Here is a 21302-nt window from a genome sequence, read left to right as displayed (position 1 = left end):
ACAGGCAAATTTGAATCCAGATTGCTGTGATAAGAGACACCGGAACTAACCACTTGGCCACTGACAACTGTTGTGTTTTGATCTAACTTTGACCGTTAACATTGATGGTTGTGATTGTTCACATGTAGACTGGTTTACAACACTGGAAACTGAGCTTTCAGCTTACTAAGGTAGACACAATCTGGTGCTATTGTTGTTACTGTCATGTTGATATAATACACGAAGCTATTGAATAGGCATTGTATTCACAGAAGGGTGGCATTTCTGATGACTTGCATGATCTTACAGAGTACATTTTATGGACTTCCAATATTTAAACCATCTTGATTCCAGGGAGCTACATAACCAAGGCACCACTATCACTCACTTGTGTAATTTATCACAAGCAACAACAATAGCTTTAGTTTGTGTCACTCTTGGCAAGCTGACAGCTCAGTATCCATAGTAGAATTATCTACATTATACAGACACATGTACATTATAAATACATTATTATACACAGACTAACTTGAGTCATCAATATAATGTGTTATAAATTCACCCCACTTATATTAAACCATAGTCTGGACATATTTCCAGTAAAACATACATAATAATAATAATGTTGGTTTCTTATATAGCGCTTTCCCACTCCGTGCTCAAAGCGCTTTACAATTATTACCCCTGGCTCAGATCAGAACGGCCCTTTTAGTCGTCCTCAACTCCCCGGGGAGCATACAATCCATTGCAGCCATTTAAGCGCATAGGATTAAAGCCTTCACATTGCAACCTACATCCTACCAGGTCCCCAGTTATACAGCTGGGTTGACTGAGGCACAGTCGTGGTTCAAATCTTGCCCAAGGACTTTAGCCACTCAGAAACAAACAGCAGGCAGCGACGGGGCTCGAACCTGCAACCTGTAGATTCCAAGCCGGTCACGCTAACCATTCACCCATCATGACTCCACATGTACCTCTATTGTCTTATAAAGATCAGTCTGACACACTAAAATCACTACAACATATACATACATTGTAAAATAATTCCCAAGGTGCAAAGCCTTCTTCTGATTTGTCTGTCTTTGCCAAACTGATGCATTTCTCCTTGATATCTGTGTAAGGTAATAAAAAGACATTTCTATTACAGTTGATATGCAATACTTTGACAGAACCCCATGATGCATCAGTGCAAGTGTGGTATATTCTGGGTATTCATGAGTGCCTGTGGTGTTCTCTGCATCTGTACATTCACAAGCGTATATGTAGCAAGTGGAAGTGCAGCAGCTAATTTACACTTTTGTATTCCTAAAATCATTATTTTCATGCTAAAAATCAGAGTTTTGTATTCATAAATCTCATTTTATTGTTCATCAATGTCTATTCAAGTGCATACATACATTTGTATTTGTGATTTTCAATATTGTTATTGATGAACCATTTTTGCATTCGTAAATAATATTTATATTCATCAACTTATTTTCATACTGGCCAAACATTATATTTGCTTGCAGTAACCTTATGTCCACATGCTACAATCCTATTTCTGTTGTACATGAGAGCATCATTTGCATAAGATGTAATGCCATTATTCACAGTCTGTAGTTATCAACTAAGATAAATGACTACAAATACACAATAATTTGTACTTACCATCTGTAGCTTTCATATCATGTCCAACAAACACTGACCATCCACATGGGTGTATAAGTGGAGAATTAGTATGACACCAGAAGTCATCTTCACCTTCACTATCACAGTACTGTAATTGTAGTCTACCACCAACTACATCGTCCACCATTGCTACACGCATTCTAGATACTCTCATTTTATCCACTACTTCTAGTTTCATACCCCGCATAAATTTGAATTTCATACTCTCAACAACCTGCAAGAATACAGTATGTTATTTCAATGATTCCAAGTCCCCTGTAGCTGTAACTGGAACTATCATTTCATAATTTTTTTTCTCATTTTTATGTATTTATGTATTGAACACACTGAAGCATGAATGAATACCCAGTGACAATACCCTACATTTCACAAATTTCAAATCTGTTGACATGTAATTTGTATTCACAATTTCTGTTTCTATATGGACATCAAGTCAGTGTATATGTACAAATAATACATACAATCAATGATTACTTAAGAAATCGTGTGCTGTTTCCAATAAAGGTTTGATGAGTCTTTCATCGGGGTAGAAATAAAACATTACAGCTGCTGATGCTTCAGTACACACCAAAATTGACACTCATATTTCAAAAATGACACACCAATAGACACTTTGATTCTCTTGTATTCATCCCTTATTCAGTCTCATCTTACCTACAGTCTAGAAGTTTGGGGGAATGCATATTCGACACATTTACATTGTATTTTGACGGCACAAAAGATGGCAGTCCGTGCGATGACGTTTAGCTCGTATACGGATCATTCTGCCCCATTGTTCAAACAACTGAAAATCCTAGATATTTTCAAACTGTACAGATTTTCAGTCAGCTCTTTTATACATGATTTGATGTATCACAAGTCTGCACACTCTATTACAGATTACTTTACTCTTATAGGGGGGGGGGGGGTTTAGAGATTCAACAGTCAAAACATTACTCAAACTCATCGGACATCCATTTCACTTCTGTCTGTAGTTAACTATTTGGACACTTAAAAGTGAATGGCACCATTAGTTTTAATACACCCAACACAACACTTTCATGGTTCATAACTCTCATTGGGATGGCTGAATTTATCTAGACAAGAATCAGACATGAATTCATGGTAAATAATGTAGTAAGTAATAAAATTCACCACACTTACCTTATCTTGGAAGTCTGATGGCAAAGTTTTGGCTCCTGTTAAACTATTCACAAGAAATGTCCTCCAGTTACTCCGTCTACTACTGATTGCTGTAAGAATTAGTTATATTATCAGTAAATACACATACGAACTATTCACAGACACACACACGCAGACATGTGTACATTCATATGTACATACATACATACATACATACATACATACATACATACATACATACACACACACACACATGCATGCATACATACATACATACATACATACATACATACATACATACACACACACACACATACATACACACATACATACATACATACATACATACACACATACATACATACATACATACACACATACATACATACATACATACACACACATACATACATACATACATACACACATACATACATACATACATACATACACACACACACATACATACATACATACATACATACATACATACATGCATACATACATACATACATACATACACACACATACATACATACATACATACACACACATACATACATACATACATACATACATGCATACATACATGCATACATACATACACACACACATACATACATGCATACATACATACATACACACACACACATGCATGCATACATACATACATACACACACACACACATACATACATGCATACATACATACATACATACATACATACATACATATATACATACATACATACACACACACATACATACATGCATACATACATACATACACACACACATACATACATGCATACATACATACATACACACATGCATACATACATACATACATACACACACACATACATATGATAGACACATACATACATACTCATACATGCACACACACACACACACACGCACACACTACATTGTACACGCACAGGCCCATACACATGTACATAATAATATAACATGAATGATCTTTTCAGATACCATTGACAGCACAGTATGAAGATTAAGCCAAGTATATGAATTATTGAAAAGTAAATTTAATAATTTCAGTGCAATAGAAGTATTCAGATGGTACTGAATCTGAAATAAATCTTTGAAAATATGCTTTGTTCAAAATTGCTTATAATGATTTATTGCTGACATTAGAACTGTGGATGCATAATACGGTATGTACAAGTTACTTACATTTAGGTGGCAATAACGGCTTTCCTATTGTAGCACACCAACCAACAGGATGTACTTCTAGCTTGAGTAAATTACTCCAAAAGTCATGAGAATTATCACTTGCAAAACCTTCATACCTCAAAAGAACTTTGTAACCTGTAAACATACAGAAGGGTTTGTGAGTAGAAACAGAGAGCATGGTTCCAGGTTTTCAATGGTACATAGCATGGTTTCACTCTATGGTAAAGCACTCAGGTTTTCAATGATACAGATACTGATGAGAAAATCATATGTCCAGTGATGTCCGATACATACATGCAAGAGAGAACACAAACATATACACACACATACATGTGGTAATATGATATCAGAATCTGGCTATGAATTTGAGGGGTCAATGGGGATGGGGTGGGGGTTCAATGCAAAAAAGTACAAAAACCATGAGTGTGAGAGGTGTTGGCATTTCATAGCAGACTACAGTTTAATATGGAAAATATATTTTGGGTCTATACATACTAAGCCATAGAGTATACTTGTTATTTTTGTTTTATCACTCACCTGCAATTCTAATAACTTGAGCAATCCAAAAAACATGATTTGGCAAATCACAATCTGTATTCAAAACTTCTACTTTCATTCCTACTGCAATGTCTTCCCAATTGTCAGCCATCGGACTCTAGTCAAAGAAAAATTACCCCAAATTTCATGTTACTAACTTTATGATGAAACTGTAGTACTGGACAAACATGCAGCTCAATAGTACAAAAGACAACAGTTATACAATGAAGTCTATTTCAAATAAACCAATTCACTCTCTGATTCATCTTGCAACTTACTGAAGATTAAAAACCTTGAACTAAAATTTCACGGATTGAAAGTCAGACAAAAACAAGATTTTCAAGAAATTGTTTTGCAATGTATCACTCAACTGAGATTTTACTATGGAGAACAGCAAACACAAGATCACATGGAAATAAATATGACAACTTATAGGTTGAAAAAAAATTGAATAACTAAGATTTTACTACGGAGAACAGCAAACATAAGTTGACATGGAAATAAATACGACAACTTACATGTTGAAAAAAAAATCAAATAACTAAGATTTTACTATGGAGAACAGCAAACATAAGTTCACATGGAAATAAATATGACAACTTACATGTTGAAAACATCTAACGGAAGCAGCCTCAGCGTTAATATCTATCAGGTATGTACTCCAATCAAATGTTTCATTACTGGATTTCTTCTTACTATTACTTTGATTGGAAGGCAAACTGGCTGATTTCTTTGGAGTGGCTTTTATCATTGTCTGCAGTTGACAGGGAGATAATCAATCACTCTATGTAATGACAGCTCTTACAATATTATCATAATAAACCAAAGTATTTTCAGTTTACACTAAAAACAAGTAGTTAACGGTCTCCCTGGGATTTTTTCACATGAAGTCTAAGGGAATGGTAACCATGTCATTGGTTTAAAACTGGGATGAAATATGCCATTTCAAAAAGTGAGAATATTTGACAAAAATGGCTGAATATGGTGTCTGGATTTTGATACCATTTCAACATATACTAGAGAAAAAAACCTGTTTACACTTTATCAAGTGGATCTCTAGAAATTACACGAAGGTTTCGTGCTCATTACCTTGTTCTGAGAGAATACTATATGACAGACAACATAATTAATGTCCTGTGGTTGTCAACCATTTCAATGACAAAGTAGCATGTTAGGCCTTATAGCCTCAATAACATCCATACTATTACTACAATATACTACCTGTACTTTCTAAGTGTTTGTCTTTACAGTGTTGATTGAGTTCCACGACACAAATCAGATTGAAAACACTCCTGTCTTTCATTTTAAAAATGTGCTATGCTTGGCTCTGCTCTATCTTACCTCGACTTTCTGTTTCTTTGGTGATTGTACTGAAGTTGACTTGGGTCTCTTTGCAGCTGCAGCCTTCTGACCTGCAGCACTCCTGGAACATGCCATACTACAAAACCTTTTAGTTTTGGAGTAGAATGCATGCTGTACCCCTACCTTCCCACACAACTCACACGTGGCTGTAAAAATAGCAAACCGAATTTTTTTAACATTATATTATCAGCCATCAAAGGAATTAACATGTACAGTACACATAAGCTTAGACAGGATTAAAAATATCTGAACAAAGGGATGACTATCTAGTAAGTTAACTGACAAATACTTGTGCAAAATGTATATAGTGACTAATAGTAATAAGGAATACTTATGTAGTCACTGGTAAGCATCAGATATGTTTGTAGTGACTAGACTAGTAAGTATACGATACTACTTACTAGAAGTTATAATTTGCAAAAAATATATCACTTTTAGCTTTTAAACACTGAAATAGAAATTCATATGATTGCACAGTGATCATTCAACAATTGACTTGGTATGCATTATAGCAATGTACATATATATACTTCAGTACATATATTTGGCAAAGTACATCGAAGTAGTATTGGAATACTTTTGTTTTTTATTTTCCCCATCTCTTACTTTCCCCATCTCATGACTTGGTATGAATTATAGCAATGTACATGTATATACATCAATACATCAAAGCAGTAATGGAATACTTTTGTTTCTACTTTCTCCATCTCATGTGATGTATATCACTATACTTCAGTAGATTACATCTGACACATATTTCCAATATCGCTCTTTTAAAATTTATTTTTAACTTTGACATTAATCAGGCAGTCCATACACAAGACAAACACCTATAAACACGGACACCATTACTCATAGCATGTCTATGTTCATTATGTTAAGGTAACAACAATTTTCTTACCCATTCCTGGCGGTGTTTTTTCATGATGGTAGTCTCCATTCCGTAGACCATTATACTGACCATCAGTACTTTCATCATCGTCATCGTCATCACTATGTATACTATTACTAGAACTACTATGATCTCCGTAACTATCATATGCATCATAAAATGCATATATGTCGTCTGTGTCAGCTTTTCTGTCATGACTGGCTTCAGCCTATGAAACAAAAGTTACAATATAATTTATTTAGACATAATTGTCTGTTAACAAATCAAACAGAGTATACATAAACTGAAGATAGCATGAACAATATCACTAAATAACAACATTGAAAACCAATTACATATTTAGGCCAATCTGTGTTGTACCTGAATTTGTAATATTCTTAACCTGTGGAGTACATGCATTACAAATACAATTTTCATTTGCACACATTTATGTAATATACATACATACATACATACATACATACATACATACATACATAGGCATACATACATATACATACATACATACATACATACATACATACATACATACATACATACACACATACATACATACATACATACATACATACGTACGTACGTACGTACGTACATACATACATAGGCATACATACATATACATACATACATACATACATACATACATACATACATACACAGAGACAGACAGACAGAGACAGACAGACAGACAGAGACAGACAGACAGACAGACAGACAGACAGACAGACAGACAGACAGACAGAAAATATAATATCTGCAAAGTGTTGCTCATGATAACATGAAATTTATGTCAATATCATGTCTACTTACAAGTTCACTTGTGAAGTCCTCCAAAGAATTACTTTGGTTGTAATATTGTCCAGCATCACTAGCAAACTGAGACTGAACTACAACACTGGTTTCTTGACCAATGTCACCTTCTAATGTATAGTGGAAGTCTCCCCATCCTGAAAGCAAACAAACCACTGTATAATGAACTTACAATGCAATGCTAGTACTACTAGTACTTCTAGTAACTACACTATCATGATAGCAATGAGGGCTGCAAGCCTTTTTGTTACTCTTCCCATCCTGACAGGAAACAATACTACTGCACTTGGAACTTGTACATGTTTAATATCTTTCCTTAAACATTAAAAAAAATGTTAAATGCACTTTTCTTCTTAGAATTCTTCTTTTCAACAGTGGAATTACAGAAAAACGGAAACACAACAAAAGAACAATATTAACAAAGCCATGAGCTTACCTGGATCTGCATCCTGTGTAGCATCAAATGTCAGTATGGAAAAGAAAGAGAAATAAAGAAACTGTTCAAGAAATGAATATCAAACCCTTCCTTGTGAAGAATGTAACTATTCTGTTTTCAACATTTTCCTCAAATGCAGCCCGTTTCAGAACAATGCTTATCTTTACATTAATTGTTCAAATCAAGATGAAACTTGACTAGTTTATACATTTGTAAATGTCCAATTTGTTACAATGTCACAACACATATGTATCAATGCTGTTGTGTTTTTTGTTTTTTTACAAACAATCTCATAAGTTACTAGTATATAGCACAAATTGTGTGAAAGAAGATGCCATATATTTTGTTCTATGGTAGTGAGTGGGTAAAATCTACAAATCACTTTACAACTAAGATTCCAACCAAAATGTGGATATAATCATGCAGAAATCTATTAGAATCTGCCCAGGATTTCCGTCTCTGTTAACAGGGTTTTTTAAACCTTGGCAAAAATACTGACAGGAGAAGGTTTGTAAAATTAGAGCACACTGTCAGTCTGACATAAATAAATGTTTGTGGTTACTTCAGTCTCATGCTGAAATATCTTTATATCAATTATTATTTCAACTGATAAAAACTTTTTGAATTATCTCTAGCAACTGGTAGTGCTGTCATTGCATATTCATGATACAAAAATGGCACTTTTGTGTGGGATCATCATAAATATTATGAAAATATTAACTGTCTTGGTTACTCTATATCATGTGTATACGCAATAACCAATACCATGCTGTGCAGACACTACATTGCAATTTGCTCCTAAACAAGTTTTGGTGTTTACAGTGTGTGCACCAATGTGAAATGCATTCTGTACACTGAAAGGGGACCTTAGTTACAAAATTTACAATTCTGAATGATGCACTCTTTCAAATACAATTTGAAAGATGTATGTTAGTTAGTACAAATCAAATGTTACTATTTGTTTGCAGTCAAGAGCTTGCAGTTTGCATGATTGTATACACATTTATGTACATCTTGCTTTCCTCGAACACTTCTCTTGTATATTATGAAATCACTGTATTTTATCACCAGTGTATCTTGACTCTATCTTTGTGATTGGTAACTACAACACGTAAAATTCAAGTTGTAAATACAACATACAATTCTTCATAAATGATTACATACTTTGACACTAATTTTTGTATTATCAAATGATACACTTTTTTCTTCTCATTTAATAATTCGCAATTTTTGCTAACCGAAAGAATAATCATGGTGTTACGACCAGTTCTTCAAATCACTTGAACGTTGTTAGACCGTGTATGAAGAAAAATCAGTCGTGTACTACTATGCGACTGTTACTTGGCTAGTACGAGCACTCTCCCAATCCAAAAGGACACCATGTTCCTTTTGAAAATACTAAAATAATGAACATATCAATTATCACTCTATTCCTTACCAGCTTCACAAGTTAAAGGGGAGTACATTATGTTTCAGCAAAGTTTATTTTCGCGGTAAAAACTACATTTTTTAAGACCTTTAACTGTTCTTCAACGTTTTTCGTGAGGTGTTCGGGGAAGTTAGATGAAAAGTAACCCCACAATCTCGCTAAACAGGCAAAGAAAGTTGGAGTGTACAAATTAAAAATACATACAATTCTTGTTATGAAGTTTAGAAGTGGAAATAGGGGATAAATGTTAAAATTTCACTCTCGAAGTCTTGTAAGTTTGGATTCAGTTCCATTCAGGACTTAGCACTGTACACAAACGACGTACAACGCGCCAACACTGAAGTACGTTTGACACTTTTTCGCTTGAGAAAACCATTGTAAATATCATACATACCATGGTAAGGGGTCGGCGAAGTCTTTTCCACTCTTTTTACAACTTGATTTCACAATGAAAGGTTTCAAAAAAGGAGCTACGCCAGCTAAAGTACAGAAACTTTCCGTACCCTGGTTCAGGTCCACTATTTATCAACAAATTTAGCATGCCCTCGATGCGCAAGCTCAGATAATTAAAACCTTTCTTTGTAAAGCCGCTTTTTATTGGCCCCTCAACTATACCAATTACAATACTTTTTTGATGTGTATCACATTCTTCATGGCCTAAATACGGGAAAAAATCACAAATATTTTGTCTGTTTATATTATTTCCTTTGAAAAGTCAACAATTCGAAAAAAATATCCATTTTATTGAAGTAAATGTCAACGCTTGTGGGAAAAGTACGGCCAATCAGAATCTACGATACAAACGGGCAGTACGGCCCTACCCTCTACTACGGATGGATTATAGAACGAGCTTCAGTTCACAAAATATTTTGATATAAATACTGCATTATATAAATTTATGCATCTAATAATGTTCAAAATGTATTTCATTCCGTTTTAGGTAACTTTTGTTTGATATTTGCCCTTGTAGCACATCTACTCATTTCTCCGCAATCGAGGCTGTGACGTCACTTCCCTTCACTTGGGAAACACCGAGGACACCGACTGTACTGCACTTTGCCTGCACGCAACATAGTATCTGCATTAGTATGTGTAGCAGTGTGTGTTGATATCGACGACCATGTAAGTTATCCAAGGGTATTTTCTCCTAGTATGACCCACATACGAGTGAATATGTTCTATCATTCGTGTTTCAGTGATAAAGCATTTTGCGATATAATCCACTTGTATGTTCTGTCTGTTTTCGAACCACAGGGCTGAGTACTGGAAATCCCAACCTAAGAAGTTTTGCGACTTCTGCAAGTGCTGGATTGCTGATAACAAAGCAGTAAGTTATAAGTTGTATCACGAGATAAAAAGCTGACAATTTTATCCCGTATCAAGGTTATGAGCTTCGTAAATATGTAAATGGACTACCATTATTTAATTCATTTTGTAAGTATAAAAAAGCACAACTTGCAATCAATCATTCAATCAATCAATTTTTATTATACTCAAAACACAGTAGCAGAGAGTGTAGTAGAGAGTGTTGCATGGTGAATAAAAATACTGCTCACAATTGAAGAGCATGAAAAACATACAAGTAACTTCCATGTGCTACAGGAGCTACTGGAGGGTACAACATAGCAATGTTTCTTTAAAATATTGCAATGTCTAGATAATTGTATCCATTATCTTTTTGAAGACTTCTTTTTGTGCGATAGTGGAAAAAGTAGAAGCTTTTAAAGTACAACTCTGGAACAATATAATTCTGTCAGATCTGTGCTCCTTACTTGAAAATAACAATTGAAACTCATCATCTATTTCATTATTACTGCATCTGTAACAAACTCTTTCATTCAAAGGTATTAATCTGGTCAGTATATAGCTCAGGTAGTACTTTGCAAAGCTCACAAGTCTAAGTTGAATGACTCACAGTCTGGTCGGAATATATATAATATAATTTATTATGGTATTTAAAACCCCAGATTGAATGGAGAAGTTTAAACTTGGCATTTCTCTGTAAAGTCTAATGACTAATTCTAGTGATATTTTCATCCTTGATATTTTTATTCTTGCCAAAATATAAATGATTATTTAATAGCTTTTTTATGTGATGGGTGGGAATAAGTTGTAAGCTACCTATGTACGAAGTAATGTACATGTACCTCCTTCAACGGGAAAGGTCTTTGACCTTTGCAATATGTGAGATGTACTTTATGACCATAAGTAGCCCGTACAAATCTGTACTTGACATAGTGTACTCTTAGATACAGTGGCCAGCCATCACATTTGCTGTGGTTTATTCTATGTGTGTTAGTCTGAATTGTTTCTGTGTAATATACTATTGCATTACAGACATGATTCTATCTTAATTTCAGAGTGTCGATTTCCATGAAAGGGGAAAGAGACACAAAGAAAATGTACAGAAGAAAATAGCTGATATCCAGAAGAAAGGCATCCAGAAAATGAAAGCAGATGAAAATTTTAAAAGGGACCTCGAAGCCATGGAAAAGGTTGGCATCTGTATTTCCTGTTCTTTTTTTCACAAACATTGTTGCATAAATAATTAATAAATGAATGATTCAGCAACATGATTTTTGGATGAAACCAGACATTCATCAACATAAGGATCCTAAAAACTCTGCACAAAACATAGCTTTAGGGTGAATTTATGTTCACTTCAAGGCACAGATTGATATGAATATATTTACATGTAAATAGATGTTACATATAAAAATGGTATCTTAAGTTAGGTAATAGATTGTAAGATATGTCATGTCTGTCTGCCCTCAACAGCTTGATAGGAAATTGGTTAGCTGATACAAGAGGGCGCCCTAACACAGTGTACCTTCAATAGAGACTAGTTAGAGTAACAATAACCTCTTCACAAGAATAGGTACATGTAATTTGGGGCTTAACTGTAATCTTGTTTTACATTTGCAGGCAGCTTTAGAAGCCTTCCAGAAAGATGTTGCAAATGACCCATCACTAGCAAAACAGTATCAAACTGCAGTTACACAGAAGAAATTAAAAGGTAATACATTCTGTGGTGAAAATGTTTCAGCAAATCTTTTATTGTTTGACTGTAATGAAGATTACTTTGGTCAACAACTTACAAGCCAAATATTGTATTCTGTGCAAGCATATTACTGACAATTGTATCTACTTTCTGTGACACTGCAAACACCCTGACTACCATACCTACTCAGTGTGACACTGCAAGCACCCTGACTACCATACATACTCAGTGTGACACTGCAAACACCCTAACTACCATACCTACTCAGTGTGACACTGCAAGCACCCTGACTACCATACCTACTCAGTATGACACTGCAAGCACCCTGACTACCATACCTACTCAGTATGACACTGCAAGCACCATGATAGTCTTGCTGCTAGACGTTCGGGCTTTCTTTCGATGCTATAACTATAAGCGAACGAAGTTCGCATGTGAGGGCCTCAATAGTGTTGTTCGGCTGTGTGTCATATTTTATCAGAAGAACATCCAAGGGCAAGCTGATAGACTAGCACCCTGACTGCCATATCTACTCAGTATGACACTGCAAACACCCTAACTACATGAACTACCATACCTACTCAGTATGACACTGCAAGCACCCTGACTACCATGGAACAAGTCCCTCTCTTCTTGCGGCTAAGCCGCTCGGCATACATAAAAAGATTAGGGATGATAGTCACGAGTCTGGCAGCAAGACTATCTGTGTCATGCTGATACATGTAATAATGTATACTTGTCCAAGTGTGCATGTATTCCCTGTATCAGTCTAGAAAGACATTCATTTACTTCAAAGATCAATGCAGAATTGAAATACTTACTGTCTTTCTTTTAACATTAGATGCACAAGAGCCAAAAGATAAGGTCAGTGAGCAGCACAATGTGTCAAATGTACAGAATAATTCTGAAAATGTGACAAATGTACAGAATAATGCTGAAAATGTGACAAATGTACAGAATAATGCTGAAAATGTGTTAGCTAGTTGGATGGAATGTATATCCCCAGAAGGTTACCTTTACTACTGGAATAGTGTGACTAACGGTAAGTGAAGACTTGTAGACAAACACCTGTATATACCAGGGGGGCAATGTTAGAATAATAATAAGTGTGATATCTATTGTTGCACAGTACTTACTTTTGTTAAGACAGCGAGAAAAGAAAATTACAGACAGAAAGGTGGGCAAACATTTCTAGTTTCATCTACTCACCATACTTGCCATACATGCATGTATTTATTTGTTGAATTGTTGTCATTATTTGTTTCTAGATACACAGTGGGAAAAGCCAGAGGGTTTTATACCTTCATCAGAGAATCAAGAAACAAATCAAGCGGAGGCATCATCAACAACAAACACTGAAGAGACCAAGAATGATGAACCAACAAGTGAAGCTAATGAAGAAAGCCAAGTTAGTGTCTTACTACTTTACTGTAACAATGTATGGAAGTGGTGCTACACTGTGTTCTTGGCATCTTTCCAGATTCTTACACAACAATTTGCCTGAACTCAAGTCTCTCTACTTTCACACATAGATGACATAGGAATAATACCAATGCATGTCACTTTGGTTTCTAGTTTTAGAAGGAACACAAATCAGCTTTCCTAGGTAAAAGAAAAGAACCACAACATGTACAAATTTACTGGAATGATGATGTTTGAAAGTTTATTTCAAGTGTCTGATTTCAATGAAAAGTCAATTTTAAACAATCATAATAACAAATTCATTTATGTACTGAATTGTAGCCCACATGCATACTCACTATGTGCTAGCTCTGGGATGACCTTGATCTGAATGAGTACTTGTTGTGATCCAAACTGAGTGTGCGCAGATAACGAGGACTGTCAGATTTTCCATATTTTAAGTAATATTTAATCATAATCCATTTGAAGGATGACTCCTTATTTTCCCATAATACACCATTCAAGATGGCAGGTTTGCAAGTGACATATTCAACACGTATTCCAGTCTGACTCTCAGTTAGCAGACTCTCTGATTTCTGTCAGACCCAGATAGTCTGTGGAATACAGTGTCAGTGACTAGAACAAGATGGTTGTGTGGAGAAGCTGACCCCAAACTACCTGAGCAACTGACAACAAATACATCAAGCCCAGTCAAAATACTTGAAACAGATGTTTTTTGGAACAGTGTCAGCCCCAAATACCAACACACCGTTTGGACTGTACTGTAGTTTATAGCATGTGCTTGGTCCCCCATCCTAATGGCTGCGCTGTCCCAGCGCATTGCAAAACTTCTTCCTGATTGGTCAGCAATGAAATGAAGTAGAACTCATGAGGGCGCTAGTCATATGGATGTAAGGAAGCAAGTTCATCAAGGAGTGGTGGCACAGACTATACTATTCTTTGACAAGTCAAGATGGGATGTTCGTATATACCTCACTTTTTGCTAGGAATTTATGTTGATATTAATATACTTTGTTTCAAAGGACACTAAAACAAACAGTAATCAAACTTTAGAAGAGGAAAAAGTAACCAAAGAGAGTACAGAAGAGGAAAAAGAAGATGAAAAGACAAATCAGGAAGTAACAGTTACAGGCAAGAAACGAACTAACCCATATGGACAATGGCAAGCAGTTGAACCAGTGTAAGTTTCCTTCTCTCAGGGTAACCTAGAATTATTAATGACATGCATACATTTATGAGGTAAAATCAATGTGACTCAAGTGGAAACACAACAATTAGTTCTGGGGTTTGTTAGTGATCAAGACACGGCTTCTACAAATGTCAGATAAAATCGTTATTGCTACATTTCAGCTCTACACAGCAAGCCTTCTTCAGGATACTAAAAAAAGAACAGAAAATGGAGGATAAATACCTTTAGGGTAGTCAGTACACAGAACCACACAAAGTTCCCTTTGAGGTAGAATACACCTTGGGGACCAATGTCACTCAAAATCAAACTTCTTATAATCTCTCCAAACATTACAATATGGAAGCTTCCTTCTGGTGCTTTTGAGAGTCCACCTTCTTCTTTTCAAAGAAGTGGATACTCTGTTATTTGGCCGTAGAGTTAACACAGTAGTCAGTGGCCATGTTGCATTCTGGATTTTGACATCATTTTGACCTCTATTTAAACAATTTGTATGGTGACTATCTCAATACTTTAATGTAGTCTATATGGAAGTAAAATGTTGTATGGTTCTGTGTACAATGGAAGTGTCATCCATAGGTGATACTTCCATGTGTGTACTGACTATTGTACTTTCAATCAATAGTCTATATGGAAGTGAAATGTTGTGTGGTTCTGTGTACCGACTATTATACTCATTTTTTGATCATCAATACATTTTGTTGGTCAATTGTAACCATTTCATGATGTATATTTATCTAGAAGCTTAAATTTGGAGAAATATTGCTCATGATTCCAAAAATCAATAGGACAGTAAAATATGGTAAATTGGGAATGAATGCAAAGTTTTGATCTGTCTACTGCAGACCTTGCTTGACCTTGCAATAATTTAATAATTTAGTGTTAATGTCTCGCCCTGAAATTAGCCATCTGCATAAAAAGAGACCCATCATGAACTTGGACCTGGGGTCTTGGACCAACTAAATGTACCATCAAATTATAGACATTATTATGCCAGTTTTGGAGAAAGACATTAACGCCGAATAATTAAATCATTGCATGATCAAGGTCTGTAAAAAAAAAAAAAATTAAAAAAAAAAGGTCTGTAGTTGATAGATCAAAACACCGTAGTAACTATATTTTACCAAACTTAAAGTTGTTTGTTGGTCTGTTTTCTGAAAGTTATGCTATTTCTGTATGTAACAATGGTAGAGCTAATGACTTTCCCGTTATTCCCTGTTTTGCAGTGAAACAACTGACTTACAACTTCCTGAGGCAAGACAATTCTTCACTGCACCAATTGTTTCCACAACACAAGAACCAAAGGTTAGGCTAAAATTCAAAGAAAAGACAGTTGGGTCCCTTGCAGGATCTAATGACTCAACAAATGTAGGATTCAAGAAAAGAAAATTTGGAAATAGAAATATCAAGAAAAGAGAAGAAGAATCATGAGACTGAACATCTACATGTGCTTGTATAAAGTTTTCACTGTTTTCTCTAAGAATTGTTCACAAGACAACTCAGAGACTGGTAACACCTACTCTAGCAGTCCGGTCAGTGGGGATACCGTGAAGGATGTATCTTGCATCTGGTCACTTTTTTGATCCCCACTTTTGCATAAAGTGAGTGAATTGATATTCAGTTTATGACGTGGATGCTCAGAAGGACTTCATGCATTGTGACCATGTTCAGAGAGAATATAGCAACATTTATTTTACACACAGTTAATGTACCATATTCCTGTTACCAACTTTGCATAACTTTTGGACAGAAGTCAAAGGTGAACACTAGACAGGCACTAGTCCCTTGGGAGATTGTTTTTGATCTCATAATCATCAAATGTTTTGAATTTTTTATTCATTTCAAAGTTAGTAAAGGCATCCTTTGTGGGCTTTGTGTTCATCTAACTGTTAGCAATTTCTCACTCAGGTTTCTATTTCACACAAAAGAACAGTAAAGTGTCAAAAAATTTATTCAAATAAAGAGAGAGAAAAAGCCCAGAGTCTTGAGTAAGTCTAGGGGAATGCCACTGTTGATCTAAAGGAAATAAGCACTTAGGAGTCATGAATATGCAGTGTGCATCTAATAGATATTCATGTCTACTAAGACCCATGATGCAATGGGGCACCACTGAAGGAACAATTGAGATTGAACAAGGCATTTCAATTTGGTGTTCCTTGGCAATCAAGTTAAGTCTATGTGAAGTGAAATAATGAAATGACTTTCTAGAACCCAAAGTTAATGAAAATACCTGAGGGTGGCATTCCCCTTGAAGCATTAAATGAGAGTATAGCAGATCATGGACAAAGAGAACTTAAATGTTGGTCTTTTGACACCAATCACATGTTTATAGTATACAAAGCAGTCAGCAGTATAAGTCTAAAATGTCTATAGAGTTTCTAAATATTAAATCATTGAAAACAAAATTACCTGACTTTGAATGACTCGCGTCAACACCAATGACTTTGCAAAGGAGATTATAGTACCCAAACATCCCTTACCTCCACTTCAAAAGCTGCTCCCACGTAGTGCCCCTAGTGTCAAAACTATATAATCTTTTGTTTTTTCAACAATCTGAATATGGTATCATTACCATTTTTTTGCTAAAGTTTTAGAACCCTGATAATAAAGAGGAACAATTCTGAGGAATTGGAGAAGCATACACTATGCATCATGGGAGAACTTTTTTACTTGATGTACTTGAACTGTGCAAAATGTTGTATATACAGTAACTACAAGTCAAGGACATATTATGTATGAACAATCAAACAGTTGATTTTCAAGCTTTTTTTTAAGCTAACATGTGTACAGCCAAACCATTACATTACTTGTATATTTGTTTTTCAGTGAACTTGTACTGCATTGACAGACTAGGGTAAATTAAGTATACATGATTCAGCTAATGATGATTCAAGAAGGTGTCAGTTCATAGCAGTGACGTTAGTGAATGTCCACTGCCACAAGAATAGGCTGTCATCAGTCCGGGATTATCAGCCTGTCCTTATAGTTTGGGGAAAGGGAGATTAGACCGTGCCCACAATGGCTGATCTGTCAGTCTGCCACAACAATATTTTCTTCTCATCAATAAAGTATCATTAGGGAGTGGATACCCATAATAAAATGTGCTAATATCAAATGTTTTTTCATTGCCATACAATTGTTATGATGTTATGCTGAAGACGTTTTCACAGGGGTAGTTCATTAATGTTATAGAATACTATACCAAGTAATTGATGGCCCTCTTGAGAGATTTGTGTGTCTACATTGCTGTCAGACCAATAAAGTACTAGTATGAGTTATGTAAAAGTGAGTCATTAGCCCCATCTACAAGGCACTAAAAATCCTACCTGAGGTAGGATTCAGGATAGTTTGAAACCCGTGTAGACGCAAACATGTCCTGAACCTGTCCTGAAACTGTCCTGACTTAGGACACCTTTGAGAGGTTTCCTGAAACCTTCCTGACTTTGTCATATGTACTGTCAGGAGGGAACACAAGACATCTACTCCGCAATGTTCCTACGTGTAGACACTAATTTATCCTACCTCAGGTAGGATGACCTACGTGTAGATGGGGCTATTGAGTAGTTTTAGTTCTCGGCATGACTACTTGTGTTAATGTTTGGCTAATTTACTGATAATTGTATAATGGTAGAATTAACTGAGACCTGCTTTTTCAAAAGCAAATACCACATCCATGAGTTTCCAAAGGTCAAGGCAGAAATACAGGTACATTTGTATAATGTACAGTTAAGTTGTTGTGTCAGTACTGTTCATATAGACCTTTGATTTGGTCTTTCTTCTGTCATGATAAATGATGTTTTATAGCCAGAAAGATTTTTGGATCTTACATTTTGGCATATCTTTGTTGATAACAAAATCAAAGAAGTTATTTATGGCACAGACTTTAAGATACGTTGTTTTGCTCCACCCTCACCGCCTCCTCTGACTGATGTTTGAGGGTGCCCCTGTCACAGCATTACATACTATTTATGGCAGTGCCTTCAATATTTCATTTCTACTTTAAAATGCTATTTTCAGTCAAAGTCTAATAATTTTGTGAAATGCTCAAACTTTGAGTATCTATGAATTTCTATGAAAGTGAAGTCTTTGATTTTACTGTAGCCCACATTCTATGGATTTACCATGCCAAGTAGTGCGTTGTACATTTTCATTTCCAGGTCCCAAATTTTTCATACAATATTTAAATAAAGTCTTAGTATACCAAACAATGCCCTGTTTAGGATCTCATTATTATCCATAGACCAGTATTCACACAACTGGTTTTTGTCATGTATTGCAATTGGATCACAGCTGTCTAATGTATCTTATAAGTCAAGATATCATTTTTGACCAAAAATATTTCAACAATTTGTTGAAAATTCAAAATATTCACCAAAAAGAAAATCAGAACTATTTAACAAAATGACCAAATCTGAAGTCTCAACCAAAGTCATGCTTGGGTTTACTTATTGAAAACTACCCTAAAGATTCAGACAGTGACATATTTTGTTCATCACAAACCAGAAATAAATACATTACATCATTGCTGGGAATCTATAGTGTTACGAACCCTGTTGGAGAATGCAGTAACTACTGGAGCTAGAAAAATTCACATTTCTAATTTTAATAGCGCCCTCTATGTTAGCTTCTGCTAATGTCACGTACGTAGCTTGGGGCTCTGAATCGGATACTCGGCATTCATGCAAATTATCAACTGTTGATTTTTTGGCTGGTTTCTTGTTATGAAATATGAAATGTTTGTCCTAAATTGAAAAACATAAGATAGGTGATCGAAATCAAGTGGAATTAAATTTATAATGATAAATGAATTTGCAGAATTTTCCATCTTTTGACATGAGTGTAAACTTCACCTTATTAATTTTGATAAAAAGCGATGAAAATACTAGAATGTTAATATTTAGGCTACATTAGCCTTCATCGACTATTTAATTTCAGAATATGCACAATTATGGTTTACCGTTCATTAAATAATTACCTTCCTTTGTGATTAGTCATGTGAATTCTGATTTTATTATCAATATATGTCTATAAAGTGGGTAGATGTACTCAAAGGAACAGTCTTGCACACCTATGTTATTATCTATCTCGTAAAACCTCGTAAAATCTCACGATAATCTAGTTAATAAAAAATAGATTCAAGCGTCTCACCATGGTAATCCCAAGTTAATACGCAATATCTGGAATCAGGGGAATCAGGTAGAAAGCCGAACCATGTCATTCGCATAACGGATAACACCCCCCATCCCCCACCTCACCCACCTGGGGGAGGGGACCGGGGAACTATAATAGAAAGGTATACAGGTATGTGCCGCTCAAATGATAGGTCACCTATTTACGAAAATAGCCGAAAACATGGATCGACTTTTCAGCTCACAATTCCCCAATCAATTGGTCGGTAACATGCGGGAAACGTCTCCATGCCTGAGAAATATCTTCACAGCATCATAACCTAACAATGGGTCTGTTTTTGGATTATAAATGGGTAGATTTAGGGCGTACCCCCCTCTACTTCTCATAGTAACCGCCTATTAAATGACGATGCTGTCGCGATCGGTCGGCTGATAAAAAGCTAAAAATGTAAGTGTGTATGTGGTGATGGGGCTTTCCATTCAAATTCATTCTTTAAGTAGTCTGGTAGCCTTATAGGGTTCAAAATGTCAACTTCAGATATTAGAAGCGAGACATCGCTCGCAAATTAAACAGGCCGACAGACAGGCTGACGGACAATCAGACAGGCTTTATATAAACAAGCAGACATCACAGACAGACAGACAGACAGACAGACAGACAGACAGACAGACAGACAGACAGACAGACAGACAGACAGACAGACAGACAGACAGACAGACAGACAGACTACTCATTCAAATGTGTACACACCTTCACACACCATTTTAGATTTTTGAAATAGAACCTGGATCTGAAAACAGCACAATACATTGACAACAGTGCTGAAGACGTAAAGATTCCGGTACCCATAATACCAATTCATCAGTACATACAATGTCATGTTAATTCAAATTTCTTGAAAAAGCCCGCTCATAATGCGAAATTAGATTCGAGCCGTTTTTTGTACTGAATTACTACTGCTGCGTACATGATGCATTGACATTGTTCTTTTTTCTTTTCTTTCTTTCTTATTTTTATACCGAACTGGCTTAACAAACAATTCCTACCTTTTAGCATCATCATAAATGTCATCCAAAACCTTTGTGATAACATCGTTTGTTGACATAGACGTACCAATACATTCACCGTA

At 35.5% G+C, this 21302-nt stretch overlaps 2 protein-coding genes across 2 annotated transcripts in view; one reads left to right on the top strand and one right to left on the bottom strand.

Moving 5' to 3' along the window:
* Positions 1-9952, bottom strand: part of LOC144438584 (uncharacterized) — a 20409-nt gene extending 10457 nt beyond the window's left edge. The window contains exons 1-11 of the mRNA XM_078127668.1: positions 9829-9952; positions 8006-8018; positions 7570-7706; positions 6769-6967; positions 5847-6013; positions 5110-5259; positions 4506-4623; positions 3969-4103; positions 2794-2882; positions 1630-1864; positions 1012-1091 (exon numbers count right to left, since the gene is read on the bottom strand). Of these exons, the coding sequence (XP_077983794.1) occupies positions 1012-1091; positions 1630-1864; positions 2794-2882; positions 3969-4103; positions 4506-4623; positions 5110-5259; positions 5847-6013; positions 6769-6967; positions 7570-7706; positions 8006-8018; positions 9829-9831 (1326 nt within the window). The 5' untranslated portion in view covers positions 9832-9952. The remainder of the gene's footprint in view (positions 1-1011; positions 1092-1629; positions 1865-2793; positions 2883-3968; positions 4104-4505; positions 4624-5109; positions 5260-5846; positions 6014-6768; positions 6968-7569; positions 7707-8005; positions 8019-9828) is intronic.
* A 510-nt stretch (positions 9953-10462) lies between these two features.
* LOC144438766 (WW domain-binding protein 4-like) lies at positions 10463-19150 on the top strand. The gene is made up of 8 exons (XM_078127926.1): positions 10463-10556; positions 10689-10761; positions 11795-11929; positions 12360-12450; positions 13277-13477; positions 13704-13843; positions 14880-15037; positions 16270-19150. Coding segments are annotated over exons 1-8 (1005 nt in total). The 5' UTR covers positions 10463-10554; the 3' UTR covers positions 16475-19150.
* The last annotated feature ends 2152 nt before the right edge of the window (positions 19151-21302 follow it).

Source organism: Glandiceps talaboti, chromosome 8, assembly GCF_964340395.1.
Source record: "Glandiceps talaboti chromosome 8, keGlaTala1.1, whole genome shotgun sequence".
In the NCBI taxonomy this organism is placed as follows: Eukaryota; Metazoa; Hemichordata; class Enteropneusta; family Spengelidae; genus Glandiceps; species Glandiceps talaboti.
This window is presented reverse-complemented; position numbering and strand designations above follow the sequence as displayed.

Coding starts and splice junctions, on each gene's coding strand:
- LOC144438766 (XM_078127926.1), top strand. Junction 12,451..13,276: donor TACACAGAAGAAATTAAAAG/GTAATACATTCT, acceptor TTTTAACATTAG/ATGCACAAGAGCCAAAAGAT. Junction 13,844..14,879: donor AAGCTAATGAAGAAAGCCAA/GTTAGTGTCTTA, acceptor TTTGTTTCAAAG/GACACTAAAACAAACAGTAA.